Here is a 23,567-nt window from a genome sequence, read left to right as displayed (position 1 = left end):
GGCCTGAAATTGCCTGGAGTTCTCTATGACATAGGGTTCACCTCCCAGGCCCCTCTGCCCTGTGAAACCTTCTGCTGGAGCTGAGCTGAGGCTGCGGGGCAGGGAGGGGGCAGGGAGCCCCCTCAGACACAGGGAGTGCTCAGTTCAGTGACCACTGCAGGGTGCCGGAGCTCTGCCTGTTCCGTTCCAACACCACAGGCCCATGTTGCTGCAGCGCTCACTAGACAGGAAGTGTGATAGACTGTGCTTCAGAGCTTGCTATTTGTGTGTTGAGTGTCTTGGGGGTTGGGGGGAGTGAGCGCTGGGGGTATGTGTGTGCGGGTGCTTGTTGTGAAGTGTAGGTCATTTGAGAATCAGGTTGTGTTTGTGTATAGCGGGAGTGGAGGGACTGTCTGGGTGTGGTGACAGGTTGCTCGAGTGTACCTTAAGGAGTCATCTCTCTGAGGGCTGTCAGTGGGAAAGGAGGTGTGTTCTGTGGTCACTACCAAGGATGAGGAGTCAGGACTCCTGGCTTTTGTTCACTTTACTTGTGGAGTGAGCCAGTCACTTTATAACCTCTCTGGGCCATCTGTAACATGGGCCTCTTCCCTGCCTCGCAGTTGTGATGATTCAGGGAGCCCCTTGGGCAGAAGTCAAGGGAGAGGTGCAAAACTAGCCATGTTTTTTTCTGGGGGGAAGACGTCTGTGTGAGTGGCATGTGGGCAGACGAGTTGTGTATGCAGGAAGGGTGTATTTGCCTGTGGTATGACTGTGTTTGTGTGGTGGGGGAGGTTGTGTGTGAGACCCCCTATACACACAAAATTGCACTGGCTAAGCACCAGGCGTAATTTCTAACTCATTCAGTTAAGCTAGGGCAGCGTGCGTGCCTGTGGGTGCTTGTAAATCAGTTTACACCTGGCACTGGGTGTACATGGGGACCAGCTAACCCAGCGTACTAGTCTTAAACCCATATCAGCGTGCCCATGTGCCACTGTGGGCGTGTGTGTGCACGGGGGACACACACACAGATACATATCTTTGTGTAGCAATATGCACAGCTCAGTCCCCAGTGCAGCCTAGTGCTGCAGCCTCACACCTGATTCCTTCCCGCCCCCTCTCATCACCTTTACCGTCAGGAAGTGGACGTGGTTTGGGGCTTTTTATTCTCGGCCTCGCTAGCCATTTCGGCACTTCGGCGCTTAGTCTCACTTTGACAGGGCAAGCTAGATACAGCTTCCTGTGCTTACGGCGAAGAAACGACAGATCGCTAGGGAGCCCTTTGCACTCGCAGGACTGCCTGGGGCTCCGTCCCACAGCCATTCCCACCAGCCGTGCCATGCCCTGAACAGGAAAGGAAGCCCCTTTGCCACACCCCATCCTTCAGCATTCCAAGGCTGGCACCTGAGTTCCACCGGACACGCTGTTCCCGTCCCTGAGGGTCATCTCTGGCATGACTGCACAGCTAAGGAGGTCATCGCTTAGGAAGGTAATGGGTCGATGCCCAGCATTTCCCACGGGGGGGGGGAGGTGGTTGATCGGTGGAGCTTCTTGGAAGAAGTTTCAGTTTGATACATTGTTTTAGCTGTTGGCAAAGACTGATAATTTATTTCTCTCGCTCTCTCTCTGTCTCAGTGTGCCCCACGTCTTGTGCAAGGGGGGCTGTTGTCTGATCTCTTTCTCTGAACTGAAATATGATCATGTCCCATGGCAGTCCTCTGGCATGTTACCCCTTTGGGGTTTGCTCAAGAACCTATCTCACTTTGTACAAGAAACTTTGGGGCTCCTCTTTTGAGCAGAGAGAGGACTGTTCCCCTGGCCCTGAGCAGAATGGAGCAGTTCTATTGCCGGGGCAGCGTGGGGTGTGGGTGATGCCCTGTACTGTATGGATATGGAGAGCGAAGGCTCCTTCCAAAGCAGGACTGGGTGGGTATCCCTGGAGCCGTGTGTGGGGTGCGCTCAGGACTGTCCAAACATGGAGACTGGTGTGTGTGCGTGTGCATGTGTTGAAATTAGATCTACTGGACTTGAAATCCTTTCTGTGATCCTACTTTTCCCAGTACCATACAGGTTCTCCAGATTTGTCCATTCACCCCTACTTCCTTCACTAACTCTCCCGCTACAGCCAGGAGGCTCTCTGACCCCCACAGCTAAGTTACTACAACCGCCCTTGAATTCGCTAGTGTTTAAGGTTTAGAAAAAAAACCCTTCATAATGTGAACTGGGTGTGACTCCTGCAGTATGTCTGTCTGAGTCAGCAGCCTACCTGAAACAATAGCACTGAGTGGTGCGCTCTCAGATTCATTTTGAGAAGGCATTTGCTTTGTTATCAATTTCACTGCGAGTGTTGCTAACTGTTTCACTGCTGAGCAAGGCACACAAGGAAGGAGACAGTTCAGATTATGGAGGTAGATGCAGTCTGTTGAGTGGGATTTCATTTGGGCAAGAAGCCTGGGCAGCTTGGTGTGTAGGTGGTGCTCCTGTTGGAGGCAGACTTTAGACCTGTCACAGACTCCTGGTCACAGCACTAAGGGAGAAGATTGCTGCAGAAACCGCCTCTGCTGAGATGTGTGGAACTTTGCCCTTCTCACCTGTGCTGGGGGGGTGTTTCTCCTTCTGTTTTCCAGGGTGGACCCCTCCCATGCCCTGTAGGGATGAAGTCCTCTCCTTCCCGTCTGCTTTGCCTCTGGCTGTCCATCCTTCTGGGTGTTTCACTGGCATCAAGAACCATGCAGGGTAAGAAAGGGTTCTCCTTTGTCCCGGAAAGAGAATTAGGGCAGGTGGGGCAACATGTAAGACTGAGTTTAATTCTATGAGATGTGGGTTTGATGTGCAATTTGATGGTTGGTCCATGTCTCACAACAGGGCAGGAGGCACTAAAGCAAAGAAGCACAAGAACAACACGAAGTATAACTTCCTATGGGAGGCTTCCCATTGTGAGACATATGAGAAGTACTAAGAGCCATTGGTTTCCTCCTTTCTTGTTTAGAGATGTTCCTTAGATGTTCCTTCAGGGCACCAGGCAGTCTATGAAATGGACACTGCATGAAATGGTTGCTAATACTCAATGCCTTTCTTGGTAGGGTTGATGTAATAGAATCTTTTCCCTCTTTGCAGGACCCTCAAGTCTAACTTGTTTCTATGACTTGCGGGTGACAGTCTTTTGCACCTGGGCTCCAGACAGGAATCTCACAGAAGCACCATGCCAACTTCGCGCCATTTCTCCTGACGCTTCTAACAGGTACGTGGCTGAAATTATTTAGCAAAGCCCACGACTGTCGAGTTCGAATAGTCAAAATGGTGTCCTTTGATTCTGCACAAAGGGAACTAGTTACCTGGAGGTCTAACTCTAATACAAACATAGGGCCAGATCCTTAGCTGGTGTAACATGATCGATTGCAGTGGAGCTGCACAGATTGACACATGGTGAGGAGATGGCTTTCTGAGGCCACTACCCCCTCATGTCTCCCACTCCTAGGTTAGCTAAGACCTAGGCCAGCTACTGTAGTGTCTCTCCTCTTTTTAGTGGAAATTCAGCTTGGGTTCTTCTCCTCCTTTCTGTTTCTGTAATTGATTCACTTTCCAAAGAGCTCCACTCTGTGGGCTGTCCTATTTCCAGGCCTTAGAGTAAGGATGTTAATAACAAGACTGGGGTCTTATACTGTTCTGCTTTTTTCTCTCTAACAGGGATGCAGCAAGGCATTGTACATTACCTGTCACACAACCCAGGAGATGTGAGCTAGTCTACAATGAAGTCTCTGATGTAGGTAACCCAATTGAAATGTAGTGGCTAATAAAAGGACTAGGGCGTGATTTGTTTATGGCTTGTCACTCCAAGAACAGAGACACACAGGAGTGCTGCTATAAGATTACTTTAGTTCCTGCTTCTAGACGTCTGACTAGGAGTAGGGTTAATACGCTGGCCTGGACATAGTCAATAACCAGTCACTGTCCAGCCAATGTGTTGCTGTCCCCAGGAGGTGTCACCCTGCTTTTACAGTGTATTTACCGCCCTTGCTTAGCTTGCCAGTCACACCCCTTCACAAACTAGGCAGTTCCCATTGCCTGTTTCCATGGGTCAACCCAAAGCCCTACAGCGTGAGGTCCCAGGAGAGTTACAGGGCTCAGAGTGTTATGTTGTGCAGGTTGACATAGGTTTCCTGAGTGCTGATTCTAGGTGTACTGACAGGGTGATGCTCTCTGAGGCTGCACTGTTGTAATGTAAATGCAGAAAAACTGTCATGCAAGCTGATCATTGGATCCTGCAGGACAGGGAGAACCTAACAAGCAGCCCCGTCTCACTACCTAGATTCAATATGTTTTGCGCCCACCCCTTGCAGAAGAAGGGAGAATGTGCACTGAATAATTAAATCACAGAATCCCCATGCCTCAGTTTCCCCAATGGGGCTAAATTAATGATGGCCCAGCTTATTAACATGTGCAAAACACTTCAGGATCCTTAGGATTCGAGGTGCAAAGGTCGTGCATTATCACAACCTGTGGTGAGGGAGGCCTTAGGAGTGTAACTATGCATAGGAGACTGTTAATGCATATAGCAAATTTCCCTGCAGTTTCAGGCCTTCACCATTGCAAACTCACTTATCCTGAATGTGTCCTGCCATATTGGGAAAAAATGGACAACTGTGATGCAACAGCAGAAATTCAGACCGATGGACAACAGTGAGTGTTGACCGGTGTTTGATCTCCCAAGTCTGCAGTGCCTGGTTAGATCTATCTGTTGGGCCAGCATGTCCTAAATGAGTAGCCTTCTGTTAACCCTATGCGCGATCTTCCCCCTGGAGGACCATGTCTGCCCATGGTGCCACATAACAGAGAGCCAGGGAGCAACCTGCTATTGTAGACTTTGCTTTTGTTTCCCACGGTGTGTCCCAGCACCTCCCACCCTCCTCTCTCCCCAGTCCAGCTGAGAGCACCCGACAACCTCCGAGTGGTAAACACCAGTGATTCCAGCTGCAACTTAACGTGGAGAGTCCCTGTTTCCTCTCACTACTTAGAAAACAAACGGGAATTTGAAGTGCAGTACAGAGATCGCAGAGAGCCCTGGGAGGTGAGTGCAGGATCTCAGACTCACTTCTCCCGCTGACAGGCCTCGGGCCTGTAACTTGTGGAGGCGGATAGAGCTGCCTTACTGCACAGAACCTGCCCTGTTGCTTGTGTTCTAGACCCTTCCATGGATGGTCGCAATGCCATCTCCGCCCAGGAGGCCAAAGGGGGCAACAAGTCCTACTTGAGCTTTGTCAGTACCATAAGCTGCCAGCTCTGCTCGGATGGGACAGCAAAGAGACAGTCTGGGCCCTGAGTGGGAGAACACAGCAATCACTCTGTAACTTTGACTCTATCCCAGACTGCCAAGCTGCTCCCTATCAAGCAGGACCAGGAATGGGTGAGGATTGAGAACCTGTCGCCTGACACAGAGTATGAGGCGAAAGTTCATGTGCAGCCAAAGGAACATGGCGTGTGGAGCAACTGGAGCAAGACGCTAGTGTGGAGGACCGATCCTAGTGGTGTGGCACCTGGGGCTGAGCTTTGGCATACAGGTAAGCCCACTGAGAGGTGGACAGAGGCCACGGCTTGTTGACAGGTGCGGGGAGAGCAAGGTTTGGAGTTCTGTGGGAGCAGGAAAAGTAGGGGACCGTAGGTTGCACAAATCAAAGAACAACAGAATGATTAGAAATAGGCTGAGAGGGCACTTTCCTGTAATCCTAGACCCAGATCAGTTGAGCAGGGCCTACTGGTACAGAGGCCAAGAGCCCCCGGTGAAAGCCTGCCAGGTTTCCAGACACAGACTCTACTGGGGGCTCCCTTGCTTAGGGCGGCAGAGCCACTCCCTGATTTGTAGAGCAAGAGGCTAGGGGATATTTTCAACAGGGTGTCTATAAGTAAGGAGCCCAAGTCCCATTTTCAGACATGACTTGGGATCTCAGTAGCTTAAGGCTCACTGAAATTCAGTGGGACCTGGGTTCTGAGGTGCCATGGGGCCAGATGTGACCTGTTTTAGGTGTCTACTATGTATTGAAAGCAGTGAGAGCTGGCTGCCTAATCAGCTTCTGCAAAGAGTTACCCAAGCACAGCCTAGGGATGCCAATTTTGTAGTAGCAGAAAACATAACACCCTTGCCCTACCTCCTACCCTGCCCTGTCCTTGCTCCTCCTCTGAGACCCCGTCCCCACTACTTCCATCCCCCTCCCTCCGTCACTCATTCTTCCTGACCCTCGTTCCCTTGTTCATTTTCACTAGGCTGGGGCATGGACTGGGGTGCAGCAGGAGATGAGTGCTCTGTCTGGGGGTTCAGGCTCTTAGGAACAGCATGAAGATTTTGGGGTGCAGGAGAGGACTCTGAGCTAAAGGGTAGGCTGAGAGCTTTGAAAGGTGGGAGAGGGCTCTGGGTGGAGGCAGGAATTTGGGGTGTGAGGGCTATGGACTCTGGGCTCAGTGGGGGACCAGAATATGAGGGTTTGAGGATGTGGGGGGGGACTCCAGGCTTGGGCAGAGGGTTGCCCTGCGTGAGGGAGGTGTGTTTCAGCTGGGCTTGTGGGCTCTGGGGTAGGGATGAGGAGTTTGGGGTACAGACAGGGGCTCCAGGCTGGAGGAGAGGGGAGGGGTTCAGAGGGTGGGAAGAAGTGCAGGACTGGGGCAGGGGTGCAGGAGGCAGACAGCTGGGATGCAGGAGTGCTTTAGGCCATGGGCTCTGGGTGGTGCCAACCTTGGGAGGCTCCCAGGAAGTGGCCAGTAAGTTCCTCTGGTTCATAGGGCAGCCCATAGGCTGTGCACAGTATTCCATCTTGCAAGTCTCACCCTGCAGCTTCCATTGGGTGTGGTTCCTGGACAGTCAGGGCTGTGGAGTCAGCGCTTGGAGAGGGGCCTTGCACAGAGCCCCTGTGGCGGCCCTTCAGCCTAGGAACCAGAGGGACATGCAGGCTGCTTCCTGGGAGCTGTGCGGAACTGGAATGGACTTTTCAGAGCCTGGTTAGCAGTGCTGACCAGAGCCAGCACAGTCCCCCTTCAACAAGGTGCTCTGGTCAAAAACCAGAGACCTGGCAATTCTAGGAGTCCCACGTGGGCAGTGCAGAGCAGGGCTCTGGGTCACCCAGCCAGAAACCTTCATAACCTGAAGCCTGGGCAAATACCATCTGCAGCAGGAGTGTCTGGTGAGTCCTCAGCTCCTTTCAGTTTTAATTTCTGCATAAGACGTAGGCAGATGATGGGTTCCCCCCACGAGCCAGGTGGTGATATAAACTGCGCAGCTATGTTTAGAAGGAGTGGGGAGTTGCGTGGCAAGCAAACTTTGCTGACATATGATGTCAGCAAAAAGGATCCAGCTGCAACCAGTAGTTGTGGCAACTGGGAGTCAGTTACCAGAGGCAGAGGAAACCAAGAGATTTTAGGCCTTGTCTACCCGAACGTTTTGTTGACAAAAGTCAGCTTCCACTGACAAAACATTGGAGACATACACGCTACAATACTGCTTCCACCGACAAAGCTTTCCTGCTCTGCCGACAATATAAAAACACATCAATGAGTGGCAAAGATAAACCAGCGAAGTGTCGGTGTAGATGCTATACTTTGTTATGTCACTGTAAATGGCTTCCAGGAGGTGTCCCACAATGTCCAGCCTCATCGCTCCGGTCAGCAGTTCAAACTCCGCTGCCCTGCAACCGAGTGCACAGGCATCCACTCCATCCCTTCAAAGGGCTGGGGATTTTTGAAATTCCACTTCCTGTTTGTTTTGATGTGGACAGTTCACATTGTAGCTTCCCAGCTGATCCCGGTGGCTCCATGCAGCAAACGCTCTCCCACTTGGAGCACACTGGAGTTGTTGGAGCTGCTGGGTCTGTGGGGAGAGGAGGCTGCGAGGCCCCAGCTCCACTCCAGCCGTCAGAACTTTGATATCTAAGGTCAGATTTCTAATGGCATGCTGGAGAAGTGGTCCAAAGGGGATACGCAGCAGTACTGTGGGACAATCTGGTACCAGCAGGCGAGGGAGTGAAACTGTTGCCCTGGTGCTGCACTGATGATCTGCTACTTCATTCTGGAGCTGAACACCATCCTGGGAGGTGGCCCCCGACTTCCAACACCAACAGCCCTCTGGATTCTTTTGGGGGAGGAGGGCTGGAGATAGTAGACTCCATCCTGAGGGCAAATTGAAGGACAAGGATGGGGAGCTGGAGGACGAGATGGGAAAGGCAACTGGGTCATACAGTTCCATGGTGAGCCAAGGCCTCTTCTTGACATTGGATGGTTCAAGCCAGTCCCAGCGCTCCTTCACAGGCCTGCGTGATGGAGGAGAGGAGAGCTCTGGTAAGCGATCTGTCTGAGTTGATGCTGCTCAGTTACATGGGTGAGAATTGTCCTTATGCTGTAAGGGGGCAAGCGGTAGCACTAAGCAAGACTAGCTGTGTCTCCATGTGCTTCACATTCCTGTGTACAACTATGCCATGGGGTGGAATGATATGTTAATTTACACCCAGATTTCACAGGAATCCTCCAATGAGCTCTCTAGGAACCTTGCCTGAAGGCACTTGCCAGTCCTCTGCCAAAGGTTCCTTAGCAGAGCTGCTTGGTTCCTTCCCCTCTTGTAGGAAATTTTCCTGCATCAATTGACAATCGCTCGTGTAGGGACCAAAGTGGTCCACAGCTGAGCAGCATAAAGTCCTGGTTTGAAGGCACACACGGTCATGAGATGCTCCCTTGTATCCTTGTGTACCCTCAGGAGAGAGAGATTGACCCCTGCCTGTTGAAAATCATGGCAGAATTTGCAATTGTTCCCTATTTGGTTGAAGCAATACTCTTAAAACACCACAAAGTCCCTTTCCCCCAACTTGATCACACACACACACACACACCCCCTCTCTGGGCTGCACTCACCACCTCTAGGGCCTTCGCTGAGCTCTGTGCTTGCCAAGGGACAGGATTAAAATGTGCATTTTACCTTGCAATTTGATTCTGTGAGTGCACTAACCCTCATGCTTCTGTTTATTGTTTCTTGTGGTTCTGCAGATGTGGCCTTCGGGGAAACCCCCTACACACTGGTGCAGGAGGACGTGTTCTGGGAGGTGATACAATCCAGTGATGCCACAAAACAAAAGCAAGAGGCACAGAGAGAGACAATTCATTGGAATTTTAAGGCAGGAGAGAAAGGACCTCCAGGAGCGAGCTTTAATGAGCCAGAAGTGGATGATAGAAGCAATGCAGGAGCAAACAGAGATGATGAAGTCCCTAATCGTTTTGCAGGCAGAATGCATGTGTGCCTGCCTCCTCTCTTTCCCCCAGTAGCCCATACAGAATTGCTTGCCATGCCCTCCTCTAATTCCTTCTACACATTCGTTGCATCTTCCTGGCCTGACACAGTACTTGGTTCATTCCATCCCTTCAGACCACTTCCAACTGGCAGCTGGAGACATACAGATGTGAAAACGTACATCAGGAGACTGCCCTTCCCTGTTATCTCCCTTTCCACTGGACATTTTGTGTATGCTGTTAATTGCTGTGTAATAAAAAACACTCTCGGAAAGCTAATCAATCCTTATGTGTCTCCCACACATGGTGGTTGATGGTGGAACTAATATACAGTGGCAACTGGCAAATTTGCAGACTACAAATCACGGACAGGAACATTTGAGGGTTTGTACATGTCTTGCAACAGGACAGGAGAAGCTAAAGCAAAAGAGCACAAGCACCGTATAATAGTGAAGGTCCTGTCTGAGGGATTTCATTTGGGGGAATGAGGCCTTAGGTTTCCTCCATTCTTGTCTGGAGATGTCCCTTAGAAGTTGCTTCAGGGCACCAGCCAGTGTGTGAAATGGACACAGCATGGAATGAGCATTAATGCTTAATGCCTTTGTTGACAGGGTTGATATAATGGAATCTTTTCTCTGTTTGCAGGACTTTCAAATCTAACTTGTTTTTACGACTCACGGGCGATGATCTTTTGCACCTGGGCTCCAGACAGGAGTCTCACAGAAGCACAATGCCGTCTTCATGCCATTTCTCCTCAGACTTCTTATGCGTAGGTGGCTGAAATTATTTATCAAAGCTAACAGCTGTCCAGCTCTAATTGTCATCATGGCATTCTTTGACTCTACCCAAAAGGAACTATTTACTTGGAGGTCTAACTCTAATGGAGACATAAGGCCAGATCCTCAGCTGGTGTAATGTGATTGCAGTGGAGTGGCGCAGATTGACGCATGGTGAGGGGAGGGCTCTCTGAGGCTGCTTCCCCCTCATATCTCCCACCCCCTGGGTTAGCTAAGACCTAGGCCAGCTACTCAAGTATTTCTCCTCATTTCAGTGGAAATCCAGCTTGGGTTCTTCTTCTCCTTTCTGTTGCTGTAACTGATTCATTTTCCAAAGAGCTCCAGGCTGTGGGCTGTCTTATTCCCAGGCCTTAGAGTAAGGGCACTCATAATTGGACTGAAACCTTACATGATTTTTACGTTAATCACTGGACTCCTCTCCGGAAGGGAAGAGTTCCCTGATAACTCTTCCAGCTCAGGCAGCAACATGCGCCACTGTCTGAATCAAATAGTCTTTCCCCTAGCATAATATCTATTAGTCTTCCCACCCTCATAGGTCCACCATGTTGCCTTTCCCTTTCACCTCCATTACCTGGTCTCCACTCTGCAGTGGTGGCTGGTGGAGGCCCTGTAGTCTCTAGCTTTGGGGTTGTTGGTCAGGTGAGGCACCAGCCTCCCTTTTGGTGGATAGACGGATGCTCATTTGAGGAATAGATTTGCTCTGGTTCTTGCGCTTGTTGGGTCTCCACTGACTGCTGGTGGCTGCTGTGAGATGGCCTGGGCCTGTCTACCCCCGTGTGGCTGATGTGCAGGGTAGGAAGCGGAGCAGGTTTCCATTGCTTGGGGATGGTGAGTCCAAGCAAATGATCATCACCATTGATAACCGTGGGCTCAGCTCCCGTTGGTGTCTGATGCCTCTCTCGCTATTTCCTGCCATCTTTCCCTGTCCAGGGCGGAGTGGCTTAGTTTCTGTAGACTAGTTGCGCACCAATCTGCTATATCATTTCTCCAGTCTCTGGGGGTCTGCCTCGCCTATTCGAACCACCCATTGCGCTGAATATCAGGGTCTTGATTTTTCTTTCGTCGTTCATTCTGCATCCAAGCAAATGGCTTACCAGTATTAGGTCTTCAAACTCTGAGGTGGGCAGGAACTAAGCAGGCCAGCACTGGCTGGGAGAGAGGCAGAGGGCAGTGGCTATAAGACTCCCAATGAGCAGTGTAATGCCATCTCCCCTGCTGTAGTGTTTAGTGGGGACAAGGGGAGAGACAATGTGGTTCATCTTCTCGGTGCTCCCAGCGGCAGTGGGCAGAGAGGTAGGAGGCAGTTTCTCTTACAGCAGATGCCGCAGTGGTGCTGGGCCCTCCCCAGGGGCAGAGGGCCTAAACTAGAGGAGGTGGCTGGCAGGGTTTTGCCTGTGAGGATGCCAGAACGCTGCAACATATCCCGCTGCTTGGCCCATAAGATTTGTAATCTGATGACTTTCTGGACACATGGCCAAAGATGTCTTTCTGAAAAGGGTTTTGGAGGAGGCGGGCTCCCTGCATGAGCAAAGGGACTCTGTAGCTGACTGGCTGAGTTCCTGTTCTCTTGAGTAGTTTATGCTGCTGGGATTTTGGGGTACTGCGGTAGCAGGGATGTCAGGGTGAATAGAGCCTTGGATGATGGCCATTCTAAAGAAATAATTACATGCACACCAGGCCCTGCAGCTCAGCTCTGTTCTGGTTTTCTTTCTCACAGGCCTCCAGCAAGGCATTGTGACTTACCTGTCACAAAACCCAGGAGATGTGAGCTAGTCTACAGTGAAGAAACTGATGTAGGTAACCCAGCTGAAATGAAGTGTCTAATAAAAGGACCAGGGCGTGATTTGTTTATGGGTTGTCACTCTAAGAACAGACTTCTAGACTCCTGACTAGGAGTAGGGATAATACCTTGCCCAGACATAGGTCAGTAACCAGTCACTGTCCAGCCAATCTGTTGCTATCCCCAGGAGGTGTCACCCTGCTTTTACAGTGTATTTACCTCCCTTGCTTGGCTTGCCAGTCACAGCCCATCACAAACTAGGCAGTTCCCATTGCCTGTTTCCATGGGTCAACCCAAAGCCCTACAGCGTGAGGTCCCAGGAGAGATACAGGGCTCAGAGTGTTATGTCACACAGATCAACATAGGCTTCCTGAGTGCTGATTCTGTGCACTGACAGGGTGATGCTCTCTGAGGCTGCACTGTTGTGATGTAAATGTAGAAAAACTGTCACATGCAACCTGAACATTGGATCCTGCAGGACAGGGAGAACCTAACGAGCAGCCCCTGTCCCACTACCCAGATTCAATACATTTTGTGCCCACCCCTTGCAGAAGAAGGGAGAATGTGCACTGAATAATTAAATCACAGAATCCCCGTGCCTCAGTTTCCCCAAATGGGGCTAAATTAACAACGCCCAGCTTATAAACATGTGCTCAGCCCTTTGAGGTCCTTAGGAAGGGAGGTGCAAAGGTCTTGCATTATCACAACCTGTGCTGATAGAGACCTTGAGAGGTGAGCAATACATAGTGGAGGGATTGTTAATGCTAGTAGCACATTTCCCTGCAGTTTCAGGCCTTCACCGTTGCACACTTACTTAGCCTGAATGTGTCCTGCCAAATTGGGAAAAAATGGACAACTGTGATGCAACAGCAGAAATTCAGACCGATGGACAACAGTGAGTATTGACCAGTGTTTGGTCTACCAAGTCTGCAGTGCGTGGTTAGATTTGTCCCCTGGGCCAGCACATCCTTGCTGAGTAGTCTTGTATTTACTCTGATGCCCCAAGACCTTCCCCCTGGAGGACCATGTCTGCCCATGGTGCCACATAACAGAGAGCCGGGGAGCATCCTGCTATTGTAGCCTTGGCTTTTGTTTCCCACGGTGTGTCCCAGCACCTCCCACCCTCCTCTCTCCCCAGTCCAGCTGAGAGCACCCGACAACCTCCGAGTGGTAAACACCAGTGATTCCAGCTGCAACTTAACGTGGAGAGTCCCTGTTTCCTCTCACTACTTAGAAAACAAACGGGAATTTGAAGTGCAGTACAGAGATCGCAGAGAGCCCTGGGAGGTGAGTGCAGGATCTCAGACTCACTTCTCCCGCTGACAGGCCTCGGGCCTGTAACTTGTGGAGGCGGATAGAGCTGCCTTACTGCACAGAACCTGCCCTGTTGCTTGTGTTCTAGACCCTTCCATGGATGGTCGCAATGCCATCTCCGCCCAGGAGGCCAAAGGGGGCAACAAGTCCTACTTGAGCTTTGTCAGTACCATAAGCTGCCAGCTCTGCTCGGATGGGACAGCAAAGAGACAGTCTGGGCCCTGAGTGGGAGAACACAGCAATCACTCTGTAACTTTGACTCTATCCCAGACTGCCAAGCTGCTCCCTATCAAGCAGGACCAGGAATGGGTGAGGATTGAGAACCTGTCGCCTGACACAGAGTATGAGGCGAAAGTTCATGTGCAGCCAAAGGAACATGGCGTGTGGAGCAACTGGAGCAAGACGCTAGTGTGGAGGACCGATCCTAGTGGTGTGGCACCTGGGGCTGAGCTTGCATATGCAGGTAAGCCGACAGAGTTTGGCAGAGGCCAAGGCTTGGAGGTAGGTTAATACAGAGCAGGGACAGCCACAATCCAAATGGTCCTCCAGCAAGGGGGCTCTTCACTCCCCCACTCCATTTGCTAAGCTTTTGAATACCTTATTTGTGTTGTACTTGTCGGCCATATGGCGACTTTGATCCATGATTCGCATGTTTGTTTTATCCCTGTCATATAAAAGGATCAGTCAGCCCCCTACTGCTTTTAAACGTGTATCTATTCATTTAAATATGGGGAAATAATATTTTGTCTCAGCTTATAGAAACTTCTCTGTTTTAAGCATAACCGAAATGTACTTACATCAAGCAATTGAACTGAGCAATAGCAGTGATGGATCAATATTAAATAGTATTAAGTAGGTGACAGCCTTAGAAGATTAACCCTAGTCTTCAGGTTCAAAAGAAGTAAGAATATTTCTTGTGCAGTGTTGCATACATAGCAGTTCAATTGATGTCTCCGGTGTCTCATTAAATGTGTTCTGCATTAGCTGCTACTTACAATTTTCAAGACTTAAAGCGGAAGGATGCTTTCTCAATTACGCAATAAAACAATGTTCAAAATATTGCAGCAGAGCTCTCACTTTGCTTCACTTAAGGCTTACATCTGACTGACTGGCAATGCCCTGCCCCTTATATACCCAGGAGGGCATGGCAGGCAACGTTGTAGAAGGTTCCAGAAAAATGTAGTTCTTAGAAGGTTTATAATGTTCCATGAGATTCTACAAAGCTCCAGGACATGCTAGGAGATTATTTGAAAAATGAATCAACATACAGAATACCTGAAACATGCTACTTCAAATGTTCTATTTTCCCGTTTGTTGCTAACAACAAAAATCACTTCTTGAGTCCAGTGCCAGCACTCTTAAGTGGCCACCTGGGTCACCTACCTCTGAATCTGACCCTGGGAGAGAAGCACAGTAGAAAAGGGAGAACAAGCCTTGGTATTATGTGGGAGCAGAAAAAGTTGGGGAAAGGACAGGAGCAGAAATTAGAGGATAAGGTCTGGAAATAGGTTGAGAGGAGCCTTTCCTGCAATCCTAGACTCTGATCAGGGCTACGTCTACACGTGCAGCCAACATCGAAATAGTCTATTTCGATGAATAACGTCTACACGTCCTCCAGGGCCGGCAACGTCAATGTTCAACTTCGACGTTGCTCAGCCCAACATCGAAATAGGCGCAGCGAGGGAACGTCTACACGTCAAAGTAGCACACATCGAAATAGGGATGCCAGGCACAGCTGCAGACAGGGTCACAGGGCGGACTCAACAGCAAGCCGCTCCCTTAAAGGGCCCCTCCCAGACACAGTTGCACTAAACAACACAAGATACACAGAGCCGACAACTGGTTGCAGACCCTGTGCCTGCAGCATAGATCCCCAGCTGCCGCAGAAGCAGCCAGAAGCCCTGGGCTAAGGGCTGCTGCCCACGGTGACCATAGAGCCCCGCAGGGGCTGGAGAGAGAGCATCTCTCAACCCCCCAGCTGATGGCCGCCATGGAGGACCCGGCAATTTCGACGTTGCGGGACGCGGATCGTCTACACGGTCCCTAATTCGACGTTGAACGTTGAAGTAGGGCACTATTCCTATCTCCTCATGAGGTTAGCGACTTCGACGTCTCGCCGCCTAACGTCGAAGTTAACTTCGAAATAGCGCCCGACGCGTGTAGACGCGACAGGCACTATTTCGAAGTTGGTGCCGCTACTTCGAAGTAGCGTGCACGTGTAGACGCAGCTCAGGTGAGCAGGGCCTACTGGTCCAGAGGCCATGTGCCCCAGAGGGAACACCTGGCCCCGTTGAAGTCAATGAGAGTTTTGTCATTGATTTCAGTGGGCCAGGATTCCAGTTGCAGATTGCACTGGGGGCTCCCTCGCTGAGAGCAGCAGAACGGCTTCCTGACCTGTGGAGCAAGAGGCCAGGGGAACATTTTCAACAAGGCACCTGTAACTTAGGAGCCCAAGTCCCATTTTCAAATGTAACTCGGACACTTTAGAGCTTTAGGTGCACTAAAAATCAGTGGGACCTCGGCTCCAAAGGGCCATGGGGCTAGAGGCTGAAATGCCCTTAGGTGTTTAATGCGTACTAAACTCAGTGGGAGTTAGCTGCCTAAAGAGTTGTTACCCTAGGATGCTCTCATGGGCAGTGTAGAGCAGGTGTCCAGGCCAGTCAGAAGCCTGTGCAGCTTGTAGCCTTGGCAACTACCTTCTCCAACAGGGTGTCTGGTGAGTCCTCAGCTACTTTCAGTTTTGGTTACTTCACAGGAAACAGGCAGCTGGAGGGTTCCCCCCACCACCAACACATGCATACATTGAGTGGAGGGGGAGGTGTTATAAGCATAGCAGCTATGTTTAGAAGGGACACGGTGTTGCTGTGGCGATCAAGTTTGACAGCATATGATGTCAGCAAAAAGAATCTAGCTATAACCAGTTGCCTTGGCAACTGGGAGTCAAAGTTACCAGTGACAGAGGAAACAAAGGGATCTTAGGAACTTCTCAAGGGCATGAGAGAGAAATTTCTGCAAAGGTGTCCAGCTGTTTTCCTTTGCTCACCCTCTTCTCTCCTCTGTGTCTCCCCCATCCCAGGGGTGTGGGAGGGCATGCGCAGGTTCAAGACGAGGTGTGCAGGTAGAGGGGACATAAGATAAAGATTAAAGGGTGTGGGCAGGACAGAGCTCCGATGGGCTTGTACCACTGTGTTCACAAGAGAACAGTAGGAGACAGTATGTTAGGGATGAAGTGCAAGGTCATTGGGTTGTGTGGCTGTCCAGGACAATAACAGCAGAGGGAGGCTGCAGGTGAGCGGTGAGGTGCATTGGCAAGGCTGTTCAGGCACTCAGATCTGTTCCTGTTGCCAAAGGCATGCCTCATGTGGTCAGTCGTCCACTTGGCTGACCTGGATCTCAAGCCTGGATCTTATGAAGTTCCCACCTCTGTTCTGGCTGACCCTTTCTGGTAACTCTTTCTTTCCTCTTGCAGGCCTTCCCCTGGAAGACCTCCAGCTTAAAATGCCCATCATTGTAGGAACCATGTGCACTATCTTCCTCCTCCTCCTCCTCTTCTTGATCATCAACTCACAGCCACGGAAATGGTAAAAAGGACTTACATGGTCCTCTTTGGTCTCATCCCAGAGTTACTCTTTCTGCCTGCGTTCTCTGTCTCTCAGACAAGGCTGCTCCTGGGAGGCCAGAGTCCCTTCGTCTGATTTGCATCCAAGTCATTCTAAGTGCTATGGGAGTTGTCCTGTCGAATGCCCTGACCATGAGGGAATTAAGCTTTGTACCATGACACTGGGACACAGTGTGATGTCATAGCTGCACCAAGCTCAAAATAGCTACAGGACACTTTCTCTCTGGGACAGATTGTAAAGGAATTTCAGCACTTAAATCACAATGAGACCCATAGAAGTCAGGCACCTAACTACCTGTAGCTGAAATTTACTTTTGTAGGGAAGAACCCAAATGAGGCCTATGCACTTTTTAATCTCTCACAACATGGCTAAACTGAGACATGGGCAGGGCTGAGACTGCATGCAGACCTGGGATGCTGATCTAAACCTCTTCCTTCCCATCATTGCTGCCCTAATATTCTTCTGAATCTATGCTGACTGTGCTGCACAAAGGTCCCCCGGTACAATTATGGAGGAAATAGCCTGGCCAGCATCACAGAGATTGAAAGTGGTTTCAGATGTAGTCACCCCATCTCAGAAACCGACACAGCAGACTAGAAGAGGCACAGGGAGAAGCAATCCACCTATCAGAGAGGGGAGGTGCTCCCATAGAAAGATTGCTTACACAGTGGGGAGTATTTCATTTGCAAAGGAAGAGAGACTTTAGGAGTATATAAAATGACTATGGGAACAGACATCAACTGGCCTCTCCTGTTCACCCTGTGTCATAATGCCAGGGCGAAGGAGCACTCCATTTACAACGTATAAATATAGCAAGCCCTCTTCTCTCAGTTGTACAGTTAACCCATGGAACTCAGTGATGCAGGATAATGCTGTGCAGAAACGGGTGGGATGTGCAGGAATGAAAATAGCATCTGCAGCGACACTTGCTAGTGTAAATGTACAAGGACTATCACATCCTCCTGCTTCAGAGAATGGGCTGATGGGGCTGAAGAGGAAATTCCCTAGCGGTAGATTATTGCACAGTAAAGGTGCAACAGGAGACCTTTAGGCATCTGAAGGGTTTTTGTGTTGACCACCTTCAGAGACAGGAAAGCCGAGTGGATGCCTTTCCTCTGGTATGGTCTGGCAATACCTGTGTCCCAGTGTAGCTTGTTATGTCATGAGTCTGTAAGGCATTGTGAAGGGGCGCTGCAGTGTTAATGGCATACATAATTGCTATGCTGCAGCCAATGACAAGGCGCAGAGATGGGGTGTTGCCATTCCATGGCAGCAATGCAATCTTTGCATTTCTGGTATGGCAACCAAGTGCGGCACCATCAGCCTACGGCGACCAGGTCTTGGAAACCATGGTAGCAGTTTGGACCACAGATGGTGATCCTCCCTGCTTGGCAGCTAATGAAAGGGACAGACAGGCCTGGGCAACTGGGAGAGGGAGGCAAGCATGTTGGTGAATGGCGACATTCTCAGCTCTGGGGTTAGGGCTGAGGGAAATAGCTTTTGTTGTGGTCTCATCTCTCTCAGTCTCTGTGTCCCCAGCCCACTAAGCCCATTGGGAAGTGCAGAGATTTTTCTCAGGCTGCTGGTTGGGCAGGAGGGGAATAATGAGCCCTGGGGCTCCATTACACCAGTGTAACTCCATTGACTTTAGTGCAGTTACTCTTCATTTACACTTGGTCCAGTGAGCAGAAAGTCAGAACCCCTGGAGCGCCAGAGGTCTCCACATCACATTCACTTTCTCCTTCTCTCTCTCTCTGTGAAGGTTTAAGAAGTTGCTGAGGATTTACATTCCAGACCCAGACAAGTTCTTTCCCCCGCTGAGCACTGTGCACAGAGGAGATGTTCAGGTATGGGGACAAGGGAAAGGAGGGGTGTTTGGGGGAGGGTGTCGGAGAAGAAGGAGCAGGGGAGGACTGGCTAAGTGCCTCACACTGCAGATGGATGGGAAGGACGTTGGGGAATCAGCTCGTTGGTAAGAGTGTATCACTGGCCCCTCCACTGCTGGCTGCTGGGGGATTTACTTCAGTTTTATTTCTGACCTTTTAAAGCTCCCATTTGGCTGCTGCATCTCTAAGTACAGAACTGAGAAAATGCAAACCACCAAATCTCAGTGCCCTGCTCTGCTGACCGGAGGGGTTGAGGGAGCGCTCAGGAGTACAGGACAGCTCAAGGCTATCAGAGTCCATCCCACTCTGTTTCTGTGCCTTCGTCTTCACTTACTCTAGTCCCTCCTCTGGCCAGTCATCATTTCCTCCCTCTCTCCTCCACCCTTCAGCTCCTTTCTCTTTCTCTTCCGTGCTCTCTTTCATCTTCCCTGTATCCCTTTCTTCTTCCTTCTCCTTATGGAAATCACACAGAGTAGACTCTTGAGGAAGCTCCTTATTTTAAACTGTCTCAGAGCGCAGGGAGGGATCCTCGGGGACCTATTCCTTATGGAGATCCCAGAGGAGCAATGATTAAGGCGTGTATTCTGGATGGGAGGTGTCAGGCCTGTGTCCACCATAGACATGCTGGAAGAGAGATCCTGGGCCTTGTGTCTTTACAGTGAGAGCGTTATGGCTTCTGCTTTGAATGTAACAATATCTTTTCAGAAATAACAAGAAGTCTTGTGGCACCTTAAAGACAAACAGAAATTTTGGAGCATAAGCTTTCGTGGGCAAAGACCTGCTTCGTCAGATCTGCCCACGGAAGCTTATGCTCCAAAATATCTTAGTCTATAAGGTGCCACAGGACTTCTTCTTGGTTTTGAAGATACAGACTAACATGGCTACCTCTGTGATAATATCTTTTGTGTCCCTCCTTCCTTTTCAGAAGTGGCTCTCCTCACCATTTTCCACGTCTCTCTTCAGTGTGAGCAGCTTCTCCCCAGAGATCTCCCAGCTAGAGATAATTCAGAAGGAGACCCAGGAATCCCAGCTCCTCCTTCCCAAGGCCTTTCTCACCCCCAGTGCCCCCGCAGAAATGAGTGGGCAATCACTGTCCAGCTGCTTCACCAACCAAGGCTACTTCTTTTTCCACCTCCCTGATGCCTGTGACATTGAGCCCTGCCAGGTGTATTTCACCAATGAGTCCTTTGTCCGGAAGACCAGTGGCAGTGAAGATGGCGATTCCTATGGTGCACTCTCCTCCCCAGATCTCTGCATGATGGAAGATGACCTGTCACAATTCTCCTCCAAATTCCTTCATTATATCGAAGGGAATCAAGGTTTCCAGAACAGTTCCTTTGCCGGAGAGACACAGAGCACAGCCAGTGGGCTTGGAGCACTACCAGAGGCTCTTCCGTCACCTGAGAGCACCTTCCCGGCATTGGTATTGAAACAGGATGAGAAAGTGAATGGAAATGCCACAGTTTTACAGCTCACTGAATCCCATCAGAAGCCTGGTTTAGTCCTCTCTGCTCTCCCTGAGCTGGATGACAACAAAGCCATTCAAATCACCGGGGAGTCTGGGGATGCAGACCCTCAAATCAATTCCACTACTCCTGTGGCAGATGCTAGCTTCTCATTTTCCCTGTCCATACCACCGAGGCAAGGTCAAGCTGATCTCCACAGCACTGCTTCCTCCAGCCAGGTCCCAAACACTGAGGCCTACCTATCTTTGAGTGAGCTTCAAAGCCAATACAACCATCATTCCGGCTAAGGTCTGCCTGCGAGCTGAAGGTCTTCCCTGGGGGGAGGGATGGGCAAGGAGACAAACTGTCTGTCTAAGAGAAGAAGTGAACGTTAGTTTCAACAAACTCAATGGGAATTGTTTCTTGTCTAGCATGGAGAAAGACTGTTGTACTTTTCTCTAGTGCAGGGGTTCTCAGACGGGGTTGTGACTGCTCAGGGGCTCACAGGATTATTACGTGAGTGGTTGTGAGCTGTCCGCCTCCATCCCAAACGGCACTTCACCTCCAACAGTTATAACATGCTCATTATTAAAAAGTGTTTTTCATTTATAAAGGGTGTGGGTTGCACTCACAGGCTTCATGTGGAAGATGTCACCAGCCCAACAATTTGAACTAGAGCTCTATTGCAAGGGAATGGGAGCATTAGCAGTAGGTGGAACGAACATGATCCATACCCACAACCTACAGGGAAAGTAAAGGGTCAGTTTTGGATGGGGGAGCAGGTGAAGGGAAGAGAATTTAGGAAACAAGGTGTTTAGCAAGAGAGAGGAGTGCAGGGATGGAGTCTGTGGCACAGGCAATATTATGGTGGATCAGCTAATGACTTGGTAAACACTGTGGCTTTATGGACACCATGGAAGGAGAACTAGATACACAAACTGGGAGACGGATAGAAATGAAATTGAGATAGTTAGAAATGGGCATTGCAACAATTAATGGACTTAGAGCAAATGGAGAAAGAGAAATTGGATTGCTCTGCAACTCAGCCTGAAGATGGTACCAAACTCTCAGGCTGAGCAGCCGAACTTTCCATCCCTCAAGTACCAATCCACAGGGGATGGAAGAATCTACAAAGGAACAGAAATACTTGAGAAGGTGGAAGTGGTGAGTTGCCAGTAAGTGCTGGGTGCTGCTGAGGATGGGGGTGAAAAGATGGAAGGGGCTGACGGTAAGTTGAGTGCTGTGCGGCTGCCCGAGAAGGATTCAGGTGCTGCCCAGGTGATTAGCAGAACACCCACAGCCGTCCATGGTGGGCAGCTTGTGTTTCTATTGGTGGCGCACATCTGCACATGCCTTTATTCTGCCTATGGATGGAATCAATTAGAGGGAATGCTGGTTCAGGGCAGTCCTTATTGATTGGCCCAGAGTTTAGTTCATTTCCTATATCTTTCCCACTCCAGTCTGTATGAAATGAGTGTTTCAGTCAGCTTGGTCCCAACTTGATAGCCGGGTTTGGGCTTGGGTCTTCAAAGACAATTCAAAGCCAGAAATGAGTCACGTTAAACAAGGGAGGTGGTAAAAAAATCCCTGCTATCAGCAAACAAGCTGGGGAAAATTCCCCCATCTTATGGGGCATGAGGAAGCAAGAGAGATGCTAACAATAAAATAGAGCACAGCATTTCCCATTCTTGCCACAATCTTTTCACAAAATCAAAAGCCTCTTTGCCCTGCAGACCAAAGTCCTGTCATTCAACTGTGAGAAGATCATTGTGAAAGAATCCATCCCACATCCTGCATTCAGTGGAACTCATTTAATGGGTAATACCCATTCCTTCCTTTGCCTGAGGGCAACAATAGCCCCGTGAGCAGTGAAGGCCGGTGAATTAGCACTGGATAAATGACTATATCTTTTCCTAAAACTAAAATTCAGTTGATGCATTTGGCTAAAAAAAAGTTTGGATAGCATTTTGTACAGTGTCTCCATATTTACTGATTTGAGGCAGAAGTGCTGAAATAATTCAGGGAGGCTGGGGGGTAGAGTGAAGGTTGTTCATATTGGTTCCATAGTATCCATCCAACCATCCCCTTGTCCATCCATTGTATTTGTTGTATCTTTTTCTTGCCATCTTTCCAGACCTGCCTAGATCTGGGAAATACCTCATGCTAAAAAGAACTTAGCTCTCTCACATGAGGTTTCCATGCCAAATAGATTTGGCTAAGCACCCAAACTTTTGAGGAACTTATCCAGACCTTTAAGATGCTTCTGTAAACCTGAAGTTCACCCAAAATTAGGGCAGTGCCCTCCATTTCCACACTTGTGTTGAGTTTGAGCAATAAAATAATTTCCCATTCGTGCTGCAATCTTTTCATGAAATCAAAAGCCTCTTTAACTTGCAGACCAAAGTCCTGTCATTCAACTGTGAGAAGATGATTGCGAAAGAATCCTTCCCGCACTCTACATGCAGTGGAAATTTTCTAATTGGTAATGCCCATTTCTTCGTTTGCTTGAGGGGCACGTTTGCCCATTTAGCGATAAGGGCTGGTAAATCACATACTCATGTTCCCACCCGGTTTTCCTTCTTGTGAGCTGTGGCATTGAACGCTGTGCTTGTCAGATAAATGGGTCTACCCATGGATTTATCGTGTCATGACACTGCTGTTGATACTGCAATAGAATGGAGCCTGGCCTGGTTAGCACTGAGAATGTGACAGGGAGCCAGCCTTTTCCTGTTTCGCTTCCTCCAAGCCGCTGCATGTGTCTCAGGATGCCTGTCGGCCCACCGTCTCAGTGAGATGGTGGTAATGAAGACACAACTGCTTCTCAGCTGAGTGAGGACATGGCCTCCTGGTGTGCTTACTGTGCTCTTGGAAGATCTTAAGACGCCCCATAAACAGTAAGCACTGCCAGGCTTGACGCCAGCTTAGATGGCCAGTTTGTTCCCATAGTGGTTCCTCTGTTCTCATGTTCTCCTTCGTAAGCTTCTCAATCATTTCTTGCTGCTATAATGAATAAAAATTAATAAAAAAACCTGGACGTTTTTGTCAATACAATAAAAATCAATGCCATTCAAAATAGCACATTTTTCATTGCCATTTGTCAGGGGACTTACTGTGTGCTTACTGTATACTCCCCTGTGTGCTGATTTTGCCACTGACTTCCACCTTCTTGCTCTCTGGGGTTCTCCCACCACCCTGGCCTGCTGAGCCAGATCCTCTTGTCTCCCCAAGCCTAGGCATAAAGTTGGGGTTTCTGCCGCCCCCACCACCCCCGCAGAGCAATGCAGACACTGATTTACCACAGTTCTGGTAGGATGTAGTTCTAGGGCACAGCATCTGGGAAATTAACTACCAGAAAGGATCAAAACCTTTGCACAGGGGGAGCTCCTTAGGGAAGTCCCCTTTATCAATGAAAGGGATATATGGACAGTGTAGCCCTCCCCAGGCAATAACTATATGCACAGGACTTGAATATAAAAAAAAAGAGTTTTATT

General features: G+C 49.7%; 1 protein-coding gene across 1 annotated transcript; it reads left to right on the top strand.

Moving 5' to 3' along the window:
* Window positions 1-1,429: 1,429 nt before the first annotated feature.
* Window positions 1,430-21,935, top strand: IL2RB (interleukin 2 receptor subunit beta). The gene is made up of 15 exons (XM_074983867.1): window positions 1,430-1,465; window positions 2,604-2,712; window positions 3,094-3,217; window positions 3,664-3,739; window positions 4,548-4,656; window positions 4,896-5,044; window positions 5,342-5,534; window positions 9,880-10,003; window positions 11,749-11,824; window positions 12,598-12,706; window positions 12,950-13,098; window positions 13,396-13,588; window positions 16,595-16,706; window positions 18,508-18,592; window positions 19,557-21,935. Exons 1-15 carry the CDS (start codon window positions 1,430-1,432, stop codon window positions 20,382-20,384), a joined length of 2,472 nt encoding a protein of 823 aa, XP_074839968.1. The 3' UTR covers window positions 20,385-21,935.
* The last annotated feature ends 1,632 nt before the right edge of the window (window positions 21,936-23,567 follow it).

The sequence above is a fragment of the Carettochelys insculpta genome, chromosome 1 (assembly GCF_033958435.1).
Source record: "Carettochelys insculpta isolate YL-2023 chromosome 1, ASM3395843v1, whole genome shotgun sequence".
NCBI classification, from domain to species: Eukaryota; Metazoa; Chordata; order Testudines; family Carettochelyidae; genus Carettochelys; species Carettochelys insculpta.
The sequence above is the reverse complement of the archived record's forward strand: the minus strand, read 5'-3'. Positions and strand labels throughout refer to the sequence as shown.